At 35.9% G+C, this 22177-nt stretch overlaps 2 protein-coding genes across 2 annotated transcripts in view; both read right to left on the bottom strand.

Moving 5' to 3' along the window:
* LOC131858627 (uncharacterized) overlaps nt 1-11930 on the bottom strand; it is a 41472-nt gene extending 29542 nt beyond the window's left edge. The window contains exon 1 of the mRNA XM_059211923.1: nt 11685-11930. Within this exon, the coding sequence (XP_059067906.1) occupies nt 11685-11930 (246 nt within the window). The remainder of the gene's footprint in view (nt 1-11684) is intronic.
* Nucleotides 11931-12093: 163 nt separating this feature from the next.
* Nucleotides 12094-20593, bottom strand: LOC131858628 (uncharacterized). The gene is made up of 3 exons (XM_059211924.1): nt 20451-20593; nt 19597-19860; nt 12094-12370 (listed from the first exon to the last, which is right to left on the bottom strand). Exons 1-3 carry the CDS (start codon nt 20591-20593, stop codon nt 12094-12096), a joined length of 684 nt encoding a protein of 227 aa, XP_059067907.1.
* Between the last annotated feature and the right edge of the window lie 1584 nt (nt 20594-22177).

Below are 22177 nucleotides of genomic sequence, written 5' to 3' on the forward strand. Positions count from 1 at the left end.
CTATGTATAAAGAATTTCAATTAAATTGTTACATATTTGAACTTTTAGAATACATGAAAAATACTTCTAATATGAATTTTATTCAATTAGCTCAATGGAATAATAGTGAGTAAATCATAAAATCAATAAATTTTAAATACAAAAATAAAAAAATGATTTGTAAGTATAGGATTGTATTGATCAAAAAGTGAAAAATACAAAAAATAATGTTCAATAGACATCACAAATGAGCATTTTAATACCAATGACTCTTGAACACTACTATAGATTAAGGTAGTGCAAGGCCACCAACAATTACAATATCACATTCCCCTTTTGGACCCAACATTGGGAGCCAAAAGACAAGACCATGCAGAGTCCCCCCAAAATTGGGGCCTTACAAATATTCAAAAACTAACCCTACCAACCCAACACTAGGACACACTGTTATCTTTGTCAAAATGAGGCACTTGGATTCTCTTCTATTAGAAATACATTCCATCAATCACAAAACCATGTTGAGACCAATATACGTAGACCAAAAGAAGCCTATCAACCCCACTTCACCCTACCACCACCTCATTAGTGATGCAACCATAACCGGTAAAACCCTCAAAGAGAATCAACCAGCTTATGCAGCAAGAGTAACACAACGAAAGCAACAAGAAAACACAACAAGATTATAGAAATAGATCATATTATCTTTAGAACTTCCAACAACCAACCGGTTATCATCATACAATCATCTGAGAATATCCGGTAGTTAATCGGTTACATGCAAACTATTAGCCAGATACAATCCAATCAGAACTTTAAGAATCCATGGGATCACTAAATGAGAATCTCAATCCTTATTCTCAATTCTACTTCCTCTACCCCTACAAATGATTACATAATAACATATTTATACCCACTGAAACATATATGGGTCAGCCTCATAAGATTATATTTACCAATGTAGGAAAATGAAACGTGTAACTAGATCGGCCCTAAGAATTAAAGAAAAATAATAACCAAGAGGTGCAGTTCAACAGGAAGGTCGGCCACATGCCAAAGAAAATCAGACAAGACCCAAAATAGATCCACACGCCAAAAATCGCTCCGATAATGAAGGAAAACCAATCGGTAAGCACAAGAACTGTCCCAGACCCCATAAATAGTCAATCAGAAGTGATAACTAACCGGAAAAGAACCCAAATGGACTGAAAATATAGAATTAAGCACATGAACCAGCTTGGAAACTGAAAATAGGATCTGCAATGAAAAGCAAGCAACTACCTGTACCAACCAGTAAGAACACAAAAAACTGCACAATGAACTAAACAAGAACATAACTGAAAGGAAATATTTTTGGTTGATGCAAGATTGCTCATCGACCAAGGATGCTCCTGCATCAATTAGCAAAGTCAAAAAAGTCCCCAATCCACTCCCAATTCTCCACCGATTCCATGAAATACAACTTATTGAGGAAATAACATCTCCTCTCTTCTCTATACTTGTGTCATCTCAAGGTCCAAGACAAACGAGATTCTCTCCACCACAACACCCAACTCCAATAGTTCTTGAGGATCTCAAGGGGGAGAAATCCCAACCCTTGGCTATGCAAAAATGATGAGATCCTCGACTTTGCCCAAGTATTCCTCCCTTTCTAGAATTCTGGCCAATGTAAGGATTACAACTTTTGGTTCATTGATGTCCAGCAAAACAACTACAAAATGAGAAGCAAGGTTAGAATTGACCCTATACCACTCTTTAGAATGCAAAAAATCCCGACCTAGAATGAGTCTAATCACCACAGTCTTGGGCTTTTGAATCACCTTAAACACAAAAATCAGATTGTTGTTGGAAATGAAACCCAAAAAAGCCATCTAGTGTCTCATTTAAGTCAGCCTTATGAGGATTTCCATCTCAAAGCTCCTATGAAGAATAATTTATATAACTTATGGTAGTGTAGCATCACTATATAGACTACATTCATACCTCATTAATTTCAAAGACAAATTCCCTTCAAAATTCATCAATGCAGTACAAACAACCTAGACAATCCCCCCTCTTGTCTATCATCAACAAAAAGGGTTATTAAATGTCATTCAAATCCTACTAATCTAAAAAAAATTATCTTCAACATTACTGCCTCCAAAACAAAATGAGGAAAGCAACCAACTATTCATTAGACAAACAAAAAAACCTTGCGATTGAGGCATTCACTGCTAATGTCGATTGAGCAGTAGGGCCTCATCCACCATCTTCATCAATCAAAGAGAAAAACTCGTCTCTAAAAAGATGCCTCAAATTCTTCTACAAGCCTTGTTTGAGACACCTTGGGAATGTGTGCTATTTGAGAAAGATCTCCTCAAAAATAGATGTTCTCTTTCTTTACAATTTTCTAAACCACTTCCCATTGTCAAGGATGAAGCAAAACTCTCCATCATAGAAGTCTGTTGGAATCAACGAACACTAAGTGGGGGGCTGAATCAATGTTTTGCTATTTATAAAATTGTTAATCTGATTCTTAATTAACCAGATGCACAAATAAGAAACTGAAATACAGAAACATAAAGAAAATAAGCACATAACCATAACACCAATATTTTACATGGAAACCTAGAAAGGGAAAAACCATAGTGGGATTTGAACCCACAATATTATTATACTATGGCCAGTAGTAAAACAATATTACATGAGTTGGAATGCACATGCATTCAGGCACATTGCCTAGAGCTCACTACTCAATTACAAAAGGGCTACAAACCGAAGGAAGCCTCACAGCCTTACAGGCTAATAGGAAATGATTACAATGAGTAATGAAATGAATAAAAGCATCAAACCATGCCAAATAACAACTCCAGTTAGGCACAAAGTGATCCATTGCGCTGTTAGGAATAAATTGCTCTGTTCTGTTGTGTTACTGATTACCAGATCAGCAAAATTCAAGGTGTACACATGAAACTGCACTCAATCGCTCCAAAATCATCTCACATTTAATATCTACACCCAAATGCATTATTGGTGCAAGATCACCCTTCAAAGGACTCCCACCATTTGTGTTTGATTGTGTTCTTGCTTCTTTATGAAGCCATTGTATATAAAATAAAGAGCCATGTGCTCATTGGTCCAAGTTAGGGTCCTAGTTGAGGTCTTAGGGTCATGAGTCAAAATTGAGAATTTCTTGGAAATAGAGGGTATGTGTGCCTTTGAGGTGTTTAGGGGTCCTTTTTAGCATGGTGGTGTCCTTAGGTTTGCCCAATGTGGGTCTAGGAGTCAAGAAAAGCAACATTGGGAAAGTTGCTCAAAAGTTGCACGACAACTTTTGAAAGTTGTCAAGCAACTTTTTCACCATGAGGTCAAAATATTTAATGTAGCATGGAAAAACCTAATGTGGGCACACGTACCAAGGAAAATTTAATATAAGTAGTTGCAAACCCTAAGTTAATGGGTTGGATGTCAGATATTGTACAGCCCAAGCAAAGTGACTTGACTGTGACTGCAATTTTGTTGCCAGTCGGCACAAATGGAGTAAAGAAAGAACATTAAAGGATTGATTTGCAAGAAAAAATGTGTGGATTGTCTTGTATGGTGTATCTACTTCCATTGTGAGCATTTAGAATAGGTTTTGATTTGTAAGTGAGGTGTGTTTGTAAATATTTTGTAAATTGTCTTTTCTCTGTCCAGTTTTGGACTGGTTTGTGTCAATGGGCTCATAACTCCATTCCCCATTATACAATCACCATGAAACCATGGGGAATTAGAGTACAGACCTTGTACCATAGTTCAATGCAAGAAGGGCCCTGAAAATGAAAGGAGGCCATTTGAAGACCCACTCCTAGGAGAGACTGGATAGTGCCCAACTAGGAATGGGTCAAGTTGCAGAGGTCTTGGAGAGCAAGGGAGGTCAGAGGAGGAGGTACCCTCTAGAGGAGTTGTAGAGGGGTGAGTGAAGCACCATTGGTGTGAAGAAGGAGCTTCCACCAATCCAAACAAGGTGGAAAAAGCATCAAACCTACACTGTGACCTTGGCAAGCCTAAAAACCCTCCTAAAAACCCTTAAAAACCTTAAAATCTACCTAGGGCAGTGTACGGACACTTGGAGGCCTAAAACCTAAAAAATCCTTGAGTCCTTGCCAAATTAATAGCAAGTATTTTGGGAATTTTCACAAGCAAGCACATCATTTGTGAGAGGGAGCCCTAAAGGACTGGGTAGGAGGCCTAATTGGTCATAATCCTTGTAGCCCTATTTTGTAGGCAAAACACAAAATAGTGAAATCGGTAAAGAGTTGGAAGCTTGAAACCTCTTGGGGGCACATGAATGGGTGGAAAAATCATGAATTAGACCTTACCTAACCTTGCTAAGACCTAGGAAGGTGTGGAACAAGCCTAACCCTTATTGGCCTAAGTAAGGGTTTCTTGAATCTCATGAGAAGGTGAGACCTTAGGAGTAGTTTTTCAACTTGTTGGTGGGTGGACTGGGAAAGGTCAGAGGATTCCACAAGAATGGGGGGTCCTAGAGACCCTAGGATGTGGTTAGAACACCTGGTGATCCAAGGAAAGGATCCAAGAGCATAGACTAGGCTAGTCTATCCCAAACCCCATCCCATCAATTAACCAAGTTGATCTTATATATCTGCACTAGCAAATTTGATCTCCTACAAATCGGCTTCACAAAATATCAAAATATGAAATGTGTAGCTTCAGGTCAACTCATATCTTCACAAAACAATATTCCGGATCTAAAATATATTATCAAATGCTTCCCATAAGTCATCTTAATTACCTCAAACTTACTAATCAACCACCAAAATCACCTCAAGGAATCTTGTCCACATGATGCATCATCAGTAATGAAGATATTCCTATTTTAATATTCTACCAAATACTAGACCTTCAAACATGCTGAAGAATCAACACCAAAGGAAAATATTGCATGATAATCTGCTTCTCATACTCAATCAACTAAACTCAGATTATAGGAAGCAAAAACACATTACCGAAAATGAGAACTATTCACAGAGTATCACTGACACTTATACAAAAACTCCATACCAGATAAGATCAATAGGTTGAGTTGCCATCAATGATAACTCTGAAGAAATATCATGCATTAGACATCACCAATCTTCACTAGAGAATCATCGATCTAGTGTCTTATGCCAACAATCTCCCCCTTTGGCATTGATGGCAACACTGTGAAAAATGCTAAGTGTTCCAAAGCTCCAAAAACTGCAAACAATCTGACACTCTAAAATTTGTACACTCAATTGACTCCAACTAACTCCCCCTAAGAATAAGCATCATTTATCACTACACTCTCCCAATTCTCTCCCCCTTTGACATCAATTGAAAAGGGTAGGGATCCGCCAAAACTTATGTACAAATGAATGCAATATTTTACATGAATTTAAAAATGTCTGCATAGGTAACCTTCAAGGACTGTAAGTACCCATTTCATCCTCTCAAGAAACAATCTAAGACATTAATCAGAGAACTAAACATATATGCATGCACTTCAACTCCTTTGAGATCAGATGGCACCTATTTACCTAAGGTACTGACTGCATCCTGTTGAGCTCCGAGTAAGATGTCCATCCGGGGAGTAATCAGACTTTTCAGTTCTCCCACTCAGCTAAAAAGTTGCTCTTTTTTTAATTCAAGCCCTTTATTTTGTCAGTAAAATCCATTATTTGGGCTTCAAGGGAACAAGGAAAAACTGAATGGGGAAAATGAATGACCAATACTAGCTAGCCTCCCTTCAAAATCTCTTATTTTCTTATCAATATTTGCAGTAAACATAGGCAAAAATAGACATAATTTAAATATTTTCTGCCTTCACCTAATGCATCCTCTACACTCTTCACCGCAGTCTTCAAAACTGTTGGCAATATGCTGGATTTGGTTAAGTGTTTTCATTGATTTTAACATTGAATCCCGGTTAGTCTTGGTAATCTTCTTGGTTTTGGTTGTGATTCTGATCTGGTATGATCAGATCTCTGGAATCGGTTTTGATGCTTATTTTGATGGTGTCATGCTTTCTATATTCTGGTGGTTTCTTAATTTGGTTATCACTTTTGGTATTTGCCTTTACCGCCTCGTTCTTGGCTTTGCCAGCTTTTGGTGTTCCCAGTTAGCTTTATCGATATGTTGTTTTAGTGACTTGGTCAATGGATTTTGGATCCAGCTTATGGAAACAGTTTCTTTCATGTTGTTGGTACTTCTTGATCATATCCTGAGCATTTGGTGACTTTGCATTGGATGGCTTGTTATTATGGTGGTCCTATTTGGATCTGGTTAAACTTTCACTGAGGGTTTCTACCGGCAAGTGAAGCGTGTTGGATTTTGGTCTTTGCGGAATCCCCGACGGATATAATTATTTGGTTATTTGATTTAGGTCCAAGCTATGTAATGTAAATCATAATATTGGTCTGGTGGTATCGTGTGATGTAATTTTTGTAATTATGGGTTTATGGGTTTAGGGTTTAGTCGACCTTGTCAATAAGGTTGATGATTTGTATTTATAGGTGACTTGTTCATGTAGTTTCAAGATCGAGTATTATGGGTGGTTATGTCTGCATTATCAGAGAAAGGACTATGTGCAAATAGATTTATATCATTCCAGTGAAGGTTGGAAAGGTTTTGTATTGCAAAGCAGACATCAATGCTTAACCAGAACTATATCAGGCATTAGTATATGCTACTTTCACAGTTCATTTCTTTTTGGATTGTAGTCTGATGTTTATGTAAGTCAATGAGACTTCCCTTTGTGATGACCAATACCCCACTATAATTATTCATAATACTACTGCAGAATATTCATCCGATTGTGGGTAGGATTTCCCACCTTGGTGTAAGGCCTTCCCCAAACCAAGCTTTGATTAACTTAGTTGAACATGTTTGACCCTATTAATAAATGCTATATACTACAATAGAATGGACTGTGTTAGACCGATAGATTTGTGAGAAAAGAAGTTGAACCAAGTTATAGAGATATTTCACCTTGTGGTGTACATTTTGATGTGTTATGAATTTGAAATCCTAAAAGATCCATTGATTGGATAATCTTGATCTAACGTATGTCAGCTATGTCTGGATTTAGAACTTATATGATTTCCATGAATTGGATAACATTGATGAATGCTGATGCCTCATTTATATGCTTTATGATATAGTACTCAATATGATTCTAGAATAGGATAAATTTGAGATGATAAATGCTGCTATTGGAATTGCAGGATTTTACTATGATAATAGAAATAGGATGTATGTGTATGTATGGATCAAAATTATGAGATTATGATAATTGCTTATGTGGATTTATTTGGATGTAAGATATATTGATTTGTTCAAATGTAAAGTGTATGCTGAGTGTTTGATGTGAATTCTAATTCATGTGTTTTAATATTATATGAGGTTATTTGAAATTACTAATGTGTAATTGAGTTGCGTATGAAAGATTATCCATGTGACCATGGAAATATTATGGAGAACCAAACCTAGACCTATGTATGTTCGTAAAACCAGGGTCTGTCTATTTGGAGAGACAACACCCCGTTTGTGTCGTATTTTATTCGTAATAGTAAATGATGCATGTGTGTTAAATGTTATTTAAGTTGATTTATTTAAATCCAACAAGAGACATGATTTCATGTATAATTTTGTAGTATTTTCTTTGTGTCACTTGACACATGTGTGGATTTATGTTTGAGTTTTAAAATTTGTCTCTTGGAGGGAATTGTTTAACTATAGCTTTTTCAATTAATGCAATGTGATTCCATAAAAGCCTTGAGTAAAGAATCTTTGGGATGGTCAACATAGGTTTGACCCGAAAATAAACTTCAGAGGGGTTAAAAAAGGGTTGAATGGACACCTAGAGGTAGTTTAATAGGGTTTCCTAAAGCCCATAAGGTATACCTAAGGGTTAGGGATAATTTTAGGCAAGTTTATACTCCCATGTGACCTTTTAGACACCCTAAAAAGTGACTTTTCTAAGTTGTGCGAAAATTGAAATTAGAAGACTTGAACTGAGTTGTGAACCTTCCTTTTCGAATGAGAGTTCCCTTTCCCATTTTACCTTACCTTCCGTTTCAGTTTTTAGAAACTTGTGAGGACTCTCACAAAGGGCTTCTTAAGCAAGAATTAGAAAATTAGTGGGTAATCACCCACTCTCCATTTTTGGAGACAAAAGAATTTTTGAAAAGAAAAAGATAGATTTGGGATTTAGAATTTGGCTAAGTCTAGAAATAAAAGACTTGTGGAATTGGGTTGCTCATCCTCAACAAAACTAGCATACCTTTGGGCAGTTTAAGGTTGGTTCTACCTTTCTTGTAACGTCTTCTTATTGCATGTTGTTTTGAAAGAAATGTTTGTGTAAAAGACTAGTTTTCTTGCATGTATCTCTTGGAAATTTATTTGGTGTTTGGTGCTTATGCAATGTATGTGTTTTGGGAGTAATCAAGACCTCCTACTCTTGGGAGAGAGGATGGTCTTGCGGGTGGTAGAAGTGACAACCCTCGAGTGAGAGGCTCTCATTATGAGAGTGATCACAAGGGATTTTATGTGACCCTTGCTGCATGGCTTGTTTATGCATTGGGGGTCATAAGGAGGGAAATAAGGCATGAATGCCTTGGGGGGCATAAGGAATGTGGGGTTGTTATACTTGAGGTATTTGGTTTGCCATGAGGTGGCTATATGTTTTGGTTTGCCATGAGGTGGCTATATGTTTTACCCTACTTGCAGTCTCCTAAGGGTACTTGGTCCACTACCACCCTTGAAAAGACATCACAAATGTGTGGTGCAGTGTAGCTTGGGCTAGGATTGTGTTTGAGATTGTGTTTTCCCTTGTCTTTTGTGTTTGCATGTGTTACCTGTCTAGGGCTTGGTTCTTCGAGCTTGGGGGTGGCTACTAGTTAGCCTAGGCTGGGAGGTGAGCACTCCATGGTGATAGCCTATGTTTTATTTGCAGGTTGTTGGAAGAAAGGAAAGAGGTCAAGAAGAGGTTGCCGGTTTTATTGTTTTTATAGAAAAGATTTGGGAATGGAAAAATTATGTTTTTAAGTTGCAGCAATGTAATAGGAAATTATGTCGTATCTATTTTTCGAAAAGAAATGTATCAAATATTTTTAAGTTCCTCATTTAATAGAAATGAGAGATCCATTTGCATTGAAGATTATATCGTATTTTAAATGTACTTTAAAGAAATGAAATATTATATTACGCTATACTGCAGAAAAGGAATAAGTAATTTTTGGTTTTAATTTTCTATGGTTCTAAAAAAATAATAATAACATTTGTTGTGTATTGAATATTTTGAAAAGAAAGTAAATTGTTTATTTCCGTTACGCATATAAAACAAATTATTAGAAAGGAATTGGGAAATTAGATTTGCATGCATATAGTAGGTTGGTAATAAAACATCTGATCTATACATGGAAATGTTAAACTTAGTTTGTTTAAATCTGTTATTTAAATTATTTGCAGAAAAAAAAATAAAAAAATATTATATCTACCTCTAAGGTTAAAATTAAATAATAAAACATTTAATTGTTGTCATTCATATAGATGCTGGTTAATTTATTGAATTCTGTAAATTAATTGGTTACAGAAAATCAAATCTAAAGTTAAATGGTCAATCTATTTTAAATAATACCTTATTATATAGTTGTTGTACAAATTTATTTAATTCTGCTAGAGAATTAATTGAAGAAGACAAATAAAAAAAAAAATAGTATGAACATCTCTAAGTTTTATTTCAATATTTTCTAGTCTAAAAATAGTGTTGTATAAATTAATTTAATTCCGACATTTTACTTGTTTTGCAGAAATTAACATCTAGAATTAAATGGACTATCTACCTTTTAAAAAAAAATATAAATATATACATTGTAATAAATCTATTTTGGTATGGCAGAGTTAGTCTGGGATTCAGATGCACCTATATATATATATATATATATATAGACAAATACTACAGTTATCCTTTTAAAAAAAAGGGGAGATTTTGTATATGTAATATATATATATATATATACAAATACTACAGTTATCCTTTTAAAAAAAAGGGGAGATTTTGTATATGTAATATATATATATATATATATATATATATATATATATATATATATATATATATATATATATATATATATATATATATATATATATATATATATATATATATATATATATACTGAAATAATATATTATAAAAGAAATATTTAAAAACAAAAAAAAAATATAATAAAACGAAAATGGGCATAGAGGGGGGGGGTTTTGGGGGAGGAGCCGAAGGGCTATCCACTGTGTGTACACACAGTGGATGGCCCCGTGGCCGCCACTGTGTGGTCACATAGTGGACGACCCCGTGGCTGCCACTATGTGGTCACGCAGTGGACAGCCCCGCAGTCGCCACTGTGTGAACACACAACGGCGGCGGCACACGAAATCCACCCCTCCCTTGTGCTCGACCGCTGCTACTCCCGCATGGAGACCTCTGCCCTACATACAACGAGATAAGTAAAACCCTAGCCCGGGTAGGGTTAGGGTGGAATAAGAGAAAAAAAATAGATTATAAATTGTAGAGTATTTTGTAATATATATATTGCTAGTTTAGGGTTTTGCAAGGTTATTTTATAATAATATAAAGGCATATTTAGTTATATTTATAAATATACCTTTATATATATAAGAATATATATAGAGTTTATAACTATGATTGGTTAGGATAAAATGTAGATTAAATATTTTATTAAGCGATTATAACTTATATATGTTTTAATAAACATATGGAGCTATTATAAATTTAAAAAAAAAAAAAATGTTTAAATTTTAAATTACTTAGGAAGTTTAATCTTTTAGAAACTTATTAATAAAGTAGGGTTTTAGCTAAGGGAAAGTATATTTTCCTGTCCACCTAAATAAAGATTTTGATGAGATTATACTCTATAGGAAAATATTCGTTGTGGATTTAGTTCGACCCTTCAGTCGATTCAATCTAAGCACATTTTAATTATTGATTTGAATGAATTTTAAACATTATAGACTTTTGAGGAATCATTAAATCTACGTCAATTAAATTGACTAAATTAATTTATTGATTTAAAATCGATGAGATAATAAATACTTCTTTTAAGTGTTCCATATTTGATTTAAAATTAGTATCACTTACTTGAGTTAGTGGTTAGAATCCACTCACACATAAATAAGCCACACTTGTTAGTGCATTCCATATTTGCTAATTTAATGTTTTAAGTTGTGTTTTTTTTTTGTTTTTTTAAATTTATCTCGTTCTTGCCCTAAATTTTGGGCATGACACGTGGGTTTTCCCTTTCCGGGTTTTCCACGTCAAAATATTGGTGTTATGTGTGTTGTGTTTTCATGATATATATTTCATTGTGTTGTGCTCCAGTATAAGGTTTATAATTGAATTAATTGTTGTACTTTTGAGTAAATTGATTCAACCCCCCTCTCAGTTTATTGTCGATATCAGTGCATTCCAACAAAAACTTCTCCATCAGTTTCAATTGTCTTCAAATATGTTTGAAGCCTCATCTCATTGGATTATTGAAAAACTTTATATTTGTCGCTTTCTCTAATGATACAAAATCAAACTCTACTTTATTTAACATATCCTTAAGCTTATTGAAGATTGAGTCATTTAAAATCTGCTTAAGGTCAATCAAAACGTTTTCCAAAACTATAGTGGCCAAAGATATTACATCTTTCTCTTCCGAAACGGACTTGAGTAAGTCCTCACTGGCCTTGATCAGCGCAAGAGTGGCCAACTTTAATGCTTGAAGAGGGGATAAGGTGCTTAGATCTACTACACCATGAGAAAGATCATCTTCAACTACAATCTTATTTCCCTTATCAGGGACAGTAGCTTTGGTCATGGTTGTCGAAGGCTCAACAATTTGCTCTTCACTCTTCTCCTTCACAGGTTCTACATTTTTTATCCTTTTCATCCTCTTCACCTTTCTCATCAACTTTGTCATCATTTGTAGTCTTTCCCACTTCACCTAAATCCTTTTCTATCATCTCAGCAATTATTTCTATCTTAGGAGGATCCTAAGTAGCATCGTTGGAGTTATCAACTGCTTGACTTTTGAAGGCATCAACTGAAGCATACTATTCAACCTGATCAATTTGTACAGTTAGTTGATCCTGTGGAACTTCTGTTTGTACATGGATTGTCGGATTCGAAGTGTCTTTACTTGAATGTCCTTCTAATTGGGTATCATTCTTCTCCGGAATAACTTGATAGCCATTTTCTTTCAAAATTTTCCTCAAAATACCTTCAGTATCTTTCACTACTTCATATACCCTTATGATCATTATTTTATTTACTCTATGCTTGCTTCGGAAGTTTTCCTTTGCAAGTCCCAAAATCTTATTTATTTCTTCTCTAGTTATTTTAAGACATAGATTTACTAATGTTAATTCTTTCAATCTTTCATCTTCTATTATGGCAGTGTGTCTTCGGGCATCCAAGATGTTGTACAAGCTCTTGGGGATCATAGATGATAATGTTGGAAACCAATAACACAGAGAGGGGGGGTGAATCAATGTTATACCAGAATATAATATTTTAGCCTTAACAAAACATTCATTCACCAACCGGTATACTAGTATAAACAGAATTGAAAGAAGTAATGCAACCAATAAGCCAAACATATAAATGAGAACCATAACACACAGATTTATACGTGGAAAACCTCAAAGAGGAAAAACCACGGTGGGATTTGTGACGCACAATATCAATTCACTGTCCATATGAAGAGATATTACAATATATGATGGGCCTGCACTCGCAGGAAGGCTTACAGCCTAGAGCACACTGCTCATCACAATAGGAGCCTCGCTGACTACATAACAATCCAAACAACAATCCGAAGAATAGTTAACTACTAAGATAACATCTTTTATGCTAGAATACAATTTCAGTTTAAGCTCCATCTGTTCTAGTTAAAACCCTAAACCTTAGTACCAAAATAACCCTTACAATAAATTCCTCACATACATAGTCTCTCAGAATGATTTCGCATCATATTACACTTACATATCCATCACCATGTCTCTATCCTTATTCCTTATTATGTCAAAATGTCTAATCAATCTCCCCTATATACCATATACAAATTTATGCCTTATGTCGGCTTACAAAGATATACACAATAACAGATTACATGTTGGCCATATAATAAAAAATGAATAAACATTAAAACAAGTTGTCGATGCTAGATCCAAGATGCGTCGGCCTCTAATACTGATAACCTTTACTATACCAAGTCGGCCTACATTGTTGGTGACTTAAGAAATCTTCTATCCTGTCGGTGTCGGTGTCAGTGTTGGTGTCGGTGTAGAGTCTGTGAAGTGCCTGTCAGTACACCATATGAAGTCGGAACCCAAAATCATGTTGCCATCAATGACAACATAATTAAACTTAACCAATAGAGTGTCAATTGCCAACAATCTCCCCCTTTGGCATTGATGGCATCACTCATGTGAAAAATGGTCATGGTTTCAACTGTCAATTTCATCCTGCCCTGCTCCCCCTGAGCTGAATATGCAAAGTACTCCAATATTCCAAAAACTCTGTAACTCCCCCTAATGTATGCAACTGTTCATTATTTTTCACATGTATACTACTCCCCCTTTGACATCAATGCCCAAAAAAAATATGTCAAAGAATAAGTATTGTACATTGAATACCTCCAAAAATGTCTTACTGGAGCTTGACCAGTTTCAAGATTTCCAGGTAAGCTTTCTCCAGTAACTCCATATAAGTATCCCATCTGGTTTTGAATATGTTGGAGATAGATACAAGTCCACTCAGTAAATATGCAAGTGATTCTTTCTCATTAACATATGTTGGTGTGGGATTTCCCAACATATCCATGCATTCCTTCTTGTGTACACCAAGTGAATCCAATCTTGGACTCACCAAACCTCTGAGACTTCTGGCTCTCCGAATGATCTTATCTCTTTCCTTTTCAAGAGCAGAAATTTGGTTCTCCAAATTCACAATTTGTCCATCAATAGATGTTGTCACTGAAATTAGTCCATCAAAAGAGTTAGCAATACTAGCAATTTTCTCCTGTATCTCTTTTATCTTTTCATCTACTTTTGTTGTAAGTATCTCAGTATTGCAACATATTGTTTTAAATAATTTTCTATCAAAATTAGCTTCTCAATATTTTTCTTCTCTCTCTCAATGATCTGATCAAAAGCGTCTCTCTTAGCCAAAGTGAATTTTTCAAGTGCTTGTCGGTTAGAGATCTGTTGTAAGGATTGAAACTCTTTTGATATGTGTTCAATTATTACCTTAAGATTTCCGGAAGGGCTCACTTCATTTTTAATCTTACAATCCAAGACCAATCTATGCAAAACTGTTATGGATTGATCTATAATCCCTTTGTCTGTGGTTCCCCCCTTCATCAGTTTCTGAGCAACCATCATCATTAGTTTTGTGGGACTCATCTTTGTGATGGTTTTCTTTTCCACTAGAGAAGTGTCAATTGTCAATAATAATGTGCCAACAACTGGTTCCCTACCAGATTCCCTTGTTTTCTCTAGTGATTTAACTTTTATTGCCTCCTCACTTGCACCGGTGGCTTCAGCATTTGGTGCAGTCTGTGCAACTGCTAGTTCCTCTCTAGGAACAGTATCCTCAACCCGTACATTAGTATCCGGAGGACAAGTGTTCTCAATGTTAGTAGCTTGTACAATGTTCTCTGTATTAACCGGTGTTTCAGTATTTGTCTGTTCATTTGAGTTAACCAGTGGCTCAATTTCCACTATCCTGATATTCTTCAAAACTGAGGGTGGAGTACCCATAATCCCTTTTCCTTTCCCTTCAACCAGTGTATCTATAGTTTCTATTTTTGTCTCCGGTAAAGTAAAGAATCCTTTGTGCTCTCCCAAAAATTTAATCCAAGCCTTGTGAATTTCCTTTAGTATCTCATTCATCCTTCCTAACATTAGGGTATTTATTCTATGGTTGCTATTGAATTCCTTCCTATTTGTAGCCTCAATTATCTTTTCCATCTCATCTGGAGTTATAGCAACACAGATAGTTAAAAGTTCTTGCATCTTAATATGTTTGTCTTCTTGCATTGCAGATAACCTTCTAGCATCTAACATGTTATATAACTCTGTCAGTATTTGATCTTCTATTTCTATTAATGTTTTCTTATAAATATCTAAGTACAATAGAAATGCTTCCTCAACTTCTCTTTGTTCATCAACTTCTAATGTATCATAATAAAACTTAACATTTTTCAGCATCCCATCCTTAGTACTTTCATCAATAATTTCAGCACATCATAGGTGGTATAATATTCACATTATCAATTTCTAGTTGCAAATCAATGTCACTCTTCTTCCTCCTTCTAGCAGTATTGGATGCAACAGATGTTGTGGCCTTAGGTGCCTGCTTTTGTACCAGTAATTTGATGGTAACCTTCCTAACCAGTTTTTTCTTTTCTTCCACTTTAGGTTCTTCCGGTTTCTTCATCACAACCCTTTTGAATGCTAATGGTGTGTCATCCTTAGACTCAAAATCTATAGTCATAGGTTCAATGTGAACTAATGGATCCTTCCTCTTTCTTCCTTTCTCTGAGACAACATCAATGAGTGTTTTAATGTCCTTTGAAACCTCTTGTACAAACTTAATTGTCTTTCCTTCTCTTTTTTTCCATTCTCTTCCGGTTGAACTCAGTTTCAACCTCAAGAGTCTTCTGTTGTGCAGCTCTACAGGGTTTCTCTGCCTCATCAATTTCTACATCAATTAGCATTTTAGCATATGCATCAAGAATATGTGCAACTACCTCACATCCTTCTTCACCATAAAACAAATATCCGTAGAGTATTTCTCTTCTATGTGCTTAGGTATTCTAATCCTAGACCTCATAGATTTTTGAAAAGCCATAAAGTAACCCCATACCTTATCATCTCCCAGACTTCCCAATGCAACAATTGATTGCTTTAGTTATCTTCCTACCAGGATGTCAAAAGCCCATTGCTTCCTTCCAAAACCGGGAGTATCATTCAAAAAGTATAGCATTATGCAATCTAACAGGTTTCCATACCGGAAGGTGCCCTTCTTCTCACCTTTAATTTTCCCTAAGTTAATCAATAATTCTTCAAGCATCCAGTCACAAAGATCTAACTTGATATTTTCTCTCATCATCTTATATGCATCGAAAATGCATGAACTGGAAATTGAATTTAGTCGGTTAGACTGAGTTACCTTGTAGCCTATAACCATGCTTCCAAATTTGATGTCGATGTCGGTGATAGTGCTCACCTTCATCGATCTCTTGTCTGATGTAGCATCGGTGATCTTCCTCCCAAAGTCATTTGACACTTTCTTATCCAGATGTTGCCCTGCCAATGGCAAACCAATAATTGCCTGGATGGCTTTCTTAGTAATTTTATAGGGTATGTCCAGTCATATGAATTCCCCATGTACTCTTCTTAGTACATATCTGACTACTTCATCCTCGAACTCCGGAATATCCAAAATATCTATGAACCCTAGATCTTTGATGTGTTGATATGCCGGTTTGATTTTACCAGATTCTCCCATGAGTTCATTCATATACACCCCCTTGATCTTCGAAGTGCCTAAGTCCTCTATATGATAATGAATGTTTGCCCTAACATCTTCTACATATACCACTCCCTTCGGAACGCAAGAAAACTCTCCAACCGAATCATCCTTGGTAGCCACATGTGGATAACATTTGAAAATTGGCCTGGGGCGGTCCTTAACCTCTACTACAGTTGGATTTGCAACAAAAATAGGAGTAAAAGATGATCCCGCTTCCATGATTCAAGAAAAATACCTTTAGATTGTTGTCAGTGAAAACCTTCAACAAATCCTTCCATACACCAGCGTGATTGCTCAAGAAGAAATTTGATCGCCTCTGAATAGCTTCTGATTGCACTATGTCGCTTTGAATCACTCTAAATGTTGGGTGAATAACAATGAAGTGTAATCGACCTTTTATCCTTTGAAAGAAAAACCCTAATCTTTTGTTGACATAAATGACTGCCAGTGAAAGATATCGGATCTCACTCTGAACATATCAATGTCGGATAATCCTCTCCAATATCTGGAACATCTTCCAGAATCTCCTCCAGGGGCATATGCATTATCTTCCATGAAATTTTTCCTACCCTAAGGCATCTGCCTTAGTTACCGGATGAGCTCACTGCTGGTGCAGGAGCAGCCTCTTCTGCCAGATAGGTAATCGAGACATTCCCATTTGATGATTTCTCTTCAGTCTTCCTCACCCATCTTTGAGTATGATCTTGTCAGATTTCATTAACCTTCTCTTTTCCTTTATCATTTGATCCTCCATTGCCAACCGGTGGATTTCTGCTTCTACAAAACTTAGCAATATGTCCAACTTCATTGCATGCATAACATGTAACATTGTTCTTCTGAATTGCCTTGCTAAAACTGGTGAAATTGCTTGACCTCCACTGATTAGCCCTATGTCCAAATTTTCCACAAGCATAGCATTTTACGTTCATTTTATAGTCTTTTGTCTTATGACCAACTTTATTGCATTTAGAACATTTACCGGGAGCAGAATCAGGGTTCTGATTTGCTCTGTTTCTACATTGCCTAGCCATGTGTCCAAATTTATTGCAAATAAAACATCTACCATTGAATTATAAGCATTGAATTGTCTTATCGGTGTCTTATGGCTTTGATCTTCATTAGCAATACTGAAACTCTGTTCTTTCTCAAATCCAAGTCCACTGGAATCTCCAATCTGCCTCTGTCTCTTCAGTAACTCATCAAGCTATGTTGAGCTGATCTTGAATTTTTCTTTGTACTCACTTGCAATAGTTAAATCATCTCTTAGTATTGACATTTGTCTCTCAAGCTCTGTCCTATTGCTCTGAGATTGTACCAAATCAGTTCTCAACATATCATTTTCATGAACCAACCTACCACATTCTTCAAATTTGTTTCTTTAGGGATACAACAAGATTTTATTTCTTTTTCTTTCTGTCCTCAATCTCCTTAGACATCCTCATAGTCATAGCTTGCATTTTATTCTTCATAACCATGTTCTCTTGACCCAATTTCTGACATTGTTCCTTCAGTTCAATTTTCTCTTCATCATCTTAATTTTGCAAAAGTTCCTTCCTCCTAGCTTGAATAGATGATAGCCTCTCTTGTAGGACAAGAATAAATTCTTTAGAAAAGTTAAACTCATCTTGTAGCTTTAATTTCTTCAATCTTTCAGCATCATAATCTTCAAGTGCCATCCCAAGCTGCTTCTCCGAAGCCATATTCAATGATTCCAGTTTCGGGATCTTCCTCAAGCTGTTAAACTTCCTCTGAGGCACAAGGCTTTGATACCAATTGTTGGAAACCAATAACACTAAGAGGGGGGGGGTGTGGGTGAATCAGTGTTATACTAGAATGTAAGATTTTAGCCTTAACAAAACATTCATTCACCAACCAGTATACTGGTATAAACAGAATTGAAAGAAGTAATGCAACCAATAAGCCAAACATATAAACTAGAACCATAACACATAGATTTATACATGGAAAACCTCAAAGAGGAAAAACCACTGTGGGATTTGTGACCCACAATATCAATTCACTGGCCATATGAAGAGATATTATAATATATGATGGGCTTGCACTTGTAGGAAGGCTTACAACCTAGAGCACACTGCTCATCACAATAGGAGCCTCACTGAGTACATAACAATCCAGACAACAATCCAGAGAATAGTGAACTGCTAAGATAGCATCTTTTATGCTAGAATACAGTTCTGGTTTAAGCTCTATTTGTTCTAGTTAAACCCTAAACCTCAGGACTCGAATTACCCTTACAATGAATTCCTCACATACATAGTCTCTCAGAATGATTTCGCATCATATTACAATTACATATCCATCACCATGTCTCTATCCTTATTCCTTATTATATCAAAATGATCTAATCAATCTCCCTATATACCCTATACAAATTTATGCCTTACGTCGGCTTACAAAGATATACACAATAACAGATTACATGTCGGTCATATAATAAAAATGAATAAACATTAAAACAAGTTGTCGATGCCAGATCGAATATGTGTCAGCCTCCAATACCGATAACCTTTACTATACCAAGTCAGCCTGCATTGTCGGTGACTTAAGAAATCTTCTATCCTGTCGGTGTAGAGTCTGTGAAGTGTCTATCGATACACCATATGAAGTCGGGACCCAAAATCATGTTGCCATCAATGACAACATAATGAAACCTAACCAATAGAGTGTCAATTGCTAGTAGATAATTCTATTAAGATCTTATGAATTTATCCATATACTCTATAATTTCTTCTTCTACTGTCTGTTGGTCTTTATCCTCAAAATTTTCATAATATACAAAAAGATTTTTCAAATTACCATCCTTCAAAATCTCATCAATTAAATATTGCAAAGTCAGAGGAGGTACTATTTCATATGGACTTTCAATCTTACCAGATTTAAGAGCTTCTTCTATCTCTGATTTTTTCTTTTTGCCTCCCCTAGCTTTTTTGGATGGCTCTATTTGAGGCTTAGCTTTCTTGGTTAGAGGAGCATAGGTGGCAGTCTTCTTAACTTACCTTACCTCTTCATCCAACTTTTTTTCCTCTTCTGGTGCAGTATATTGTCTTGTAGGCTTTTCCTTCTTCCTTTTCTCTACTCCACCGATAGATATTGTTGGTTTAGACTTAGGTGGAGGAGGTACCAACTTTTGCACATTGGGGGCAAGTGCAGATTTTATAGGCTTGGACTTGGGCTGCTTGGGAGGAATCGGTTTAGCTTGTTTCTTAACCGCATCTTCCTCCTTTAGAATGTTCTTCTCCCTTTCCTTTTGCACTGCTTCTCTGGTAATACCGATCTATTCTGCAAGTTCCTCAACCTCCTTTCTTAATTTCCTCTTCCTTCCGGCCTCAGTGATTTTTTAATGTAGGTTAAGGTCCTTTTCCATAAAAGTTCCAAATCTTTCTTTCTTCTGATCTACCGATTGACTTAGTAAGTGTTGTGCATATGCTTCAAGCATGATAGAATAAACCTCATACCCCATGGGCATTATTCAGGTTGTTCTCGGCTCAACAACCTCCATATGGCATTGATCTTTATCAACCATAAAACAAATAGTCTTCTCATATTTCTCAACTATCTCCTTAGGAATTATTTATGTATCTTTCATAGAGGTTTGGAAGTTCTTGTAATAGCCCCATAAGGTAGATATTCTCATTGTATCGTCACCTATACCCGTCAACTCTTTCTTAATTTGCTCACCACCAATTTGTCATAAGGCCATTGGACTTTTCCAATACCAGGGATCTCATTCAAGAAATAGAGATCTAAGTATACATTTAAAGATCCATACTTGAAAGTATGTTTCTTGTCTTATTTTATTTTCTTCAAGTTACTCAATAATTCACTCAGAAGTATAGAACAAAGATCACACCTTTTATTCTCCTTCAGCATCTGATATGCAGTGAATATTGCAGTACCGAAGACTAAGTTCTTCTTATTGGATTGATATACTTTATAGCCCACCAACATTGAGGCGAATCTCACATCATTCTCAACTATATCGTTGACTGTCATGGATCGGTTGGACCGGTTGTCATATTTGGAATGGGTAACAACTGCCACAGTGGCATTCTGCACTTTTCTTAGGCCTAAGATTTTACTGGTTGCACTCAATCATGTGACTGCCCGAATAGTCTGCTTTGTGATCTTATGTGGTCTATCCAACCATATGAATTCATCATGAGCCCTTCTGAGAATGTACTGGACCCATTCTGCTTCATTGAATATTGGAAAATGAACAAACTAAGCAAAGCCCTTGTCATGAAGAATCTAGTATTTTGGCTTCAGATTTCCAAGGCTATCCACCATATGCTTGTTGTAGACTGTAAGCATATCTACATTTCCAAGTTCTTCAATGTCGCAGTGAATGTATGCTCTTATATCTTCATTGTGAATAACATCGTATGAAACTGAAGAAAATGCTCCTTTTGGATCATCTTCAACTGATTTGAAAGGATGTCCCTTGAAAACAAGTCTTGCCCTTTTAGAAATCTTGACAACCAGAGGGGTAGCAATTATGGATGTAGATGCCATGATGATTCTAGGGTTTTAAACGATAGCTCGTAAATAGATAAATACCTCTTTGATTCACAACCTGGCGCAGGAAATCACCGAATGATCGCTTCAAGCTTGGTTTTGCTGTCAAATCTCTTTCACTCTTCAGCTATGCTCTTTTCTCTTGATCACATTGTGAGAAACAAACTTTTGAAGTGCCCTTTTAACCTATTGTTCAAGTTGTAATAAATGCTCAACCTTAAAGCTTTCAGTTACCCTGTTTTTCAATATTTCTTCCATTGGATTGTTAAACTGCTACAAAATCTTTTGGATATCAACTACATGCTCGATCTCCAAAAAGGGGGTTTTACTGATTTGCATGAAAAACTCCCCCTAAGGCCAAAAAGCCCTAGTTACCGGATGAGGTTCGATCACCGGATTCAAGTGTGGAGCCATTCTTCACATTATGATCTTCTTTCCTTAACCACATTTTCTTATGTTGATCTCTCATTTTATCTACTTTTTCTTTTCCTTTCTCATCAAATTTATTCTTGTTCACCAGTGCATTCTTGCTTCTACAATGTCTTGCAATATGACCTACTTTGTTACATGCATGACACACAACATTTCTCTGCATAGGTCTAAATTTCATCTAATTTGTTCTCATCCTCCATTGGTTAGATATATGTCCAAACATCCCACATGAAAAACATATTTTGTTCTAAAAATTGATCATCATTCTGCACATATTAGACTTATGTCCAAAATTGTTGCATTTGAAACATTGACCGGTAAAGGTAGGACCATTATTCAACATCCCATTATTCATCCTACTTCTGCATTGGTCTGCAATATGACTGAATTTATTGCAAGTAAAGCATATACCATTGAATTTATAGGCATTAGGTTGTCTTACCGAAGGTTTCTTGTTCTTTTATTGATGATTGCTTTGACCAGAACCAGAGGATTCTCCTTTCTCAAATCCAAGTTCTCGCATGTTTTTTCCATGTCTCTAACTTTCTAGCATCTCATCCAACCGAGTTGAAATAGCTTTGAACTTGTCTTTGTATTCATTAGCAGTAGTCAACTCATCTCTAAGAATTA

The sequence above is a fragment of the Cryptomeria japonica genome, chromosome 9 (genome assembly GCF_030272615.1).
Source record: "Cryptomeria japonica chromosome 9, Sugi_1.0, whole genome shotgun sequence".
Taxonomy (NCBI): Eukaryota; Viridiplantae; Streptophyta; class Pinopsida; order Cupressales; family Cupressaceae; genus Cryptomeria; species Cryptomeria japonica.

Excerpts from the sequence above, each read along its gene's own strand:
- LOC131858628 (XM_059211924.1), bottom strand. The coding sequence starts at position 20,593 with ATGACAGTCAACGATATAGTTGAGAATGATGTGAGATTCGCCTCAATG. Across the intron at positions 19,861-20,450 it reads ATGCTGAAGGAGAATAAAAG|AGAAGCAGTGCAAAAGGAAA; the intron begins GTGTGATCTTTG and ends CGGTATTACCAG. Across the intron at positions 12,371-19,596 it reads AAGTTGGATGAAGAGGTAAG|AGAAGAAATAAATAAGATTT; the intron begins GTAAGTTAAGAA and ends TAAAATAACTAG.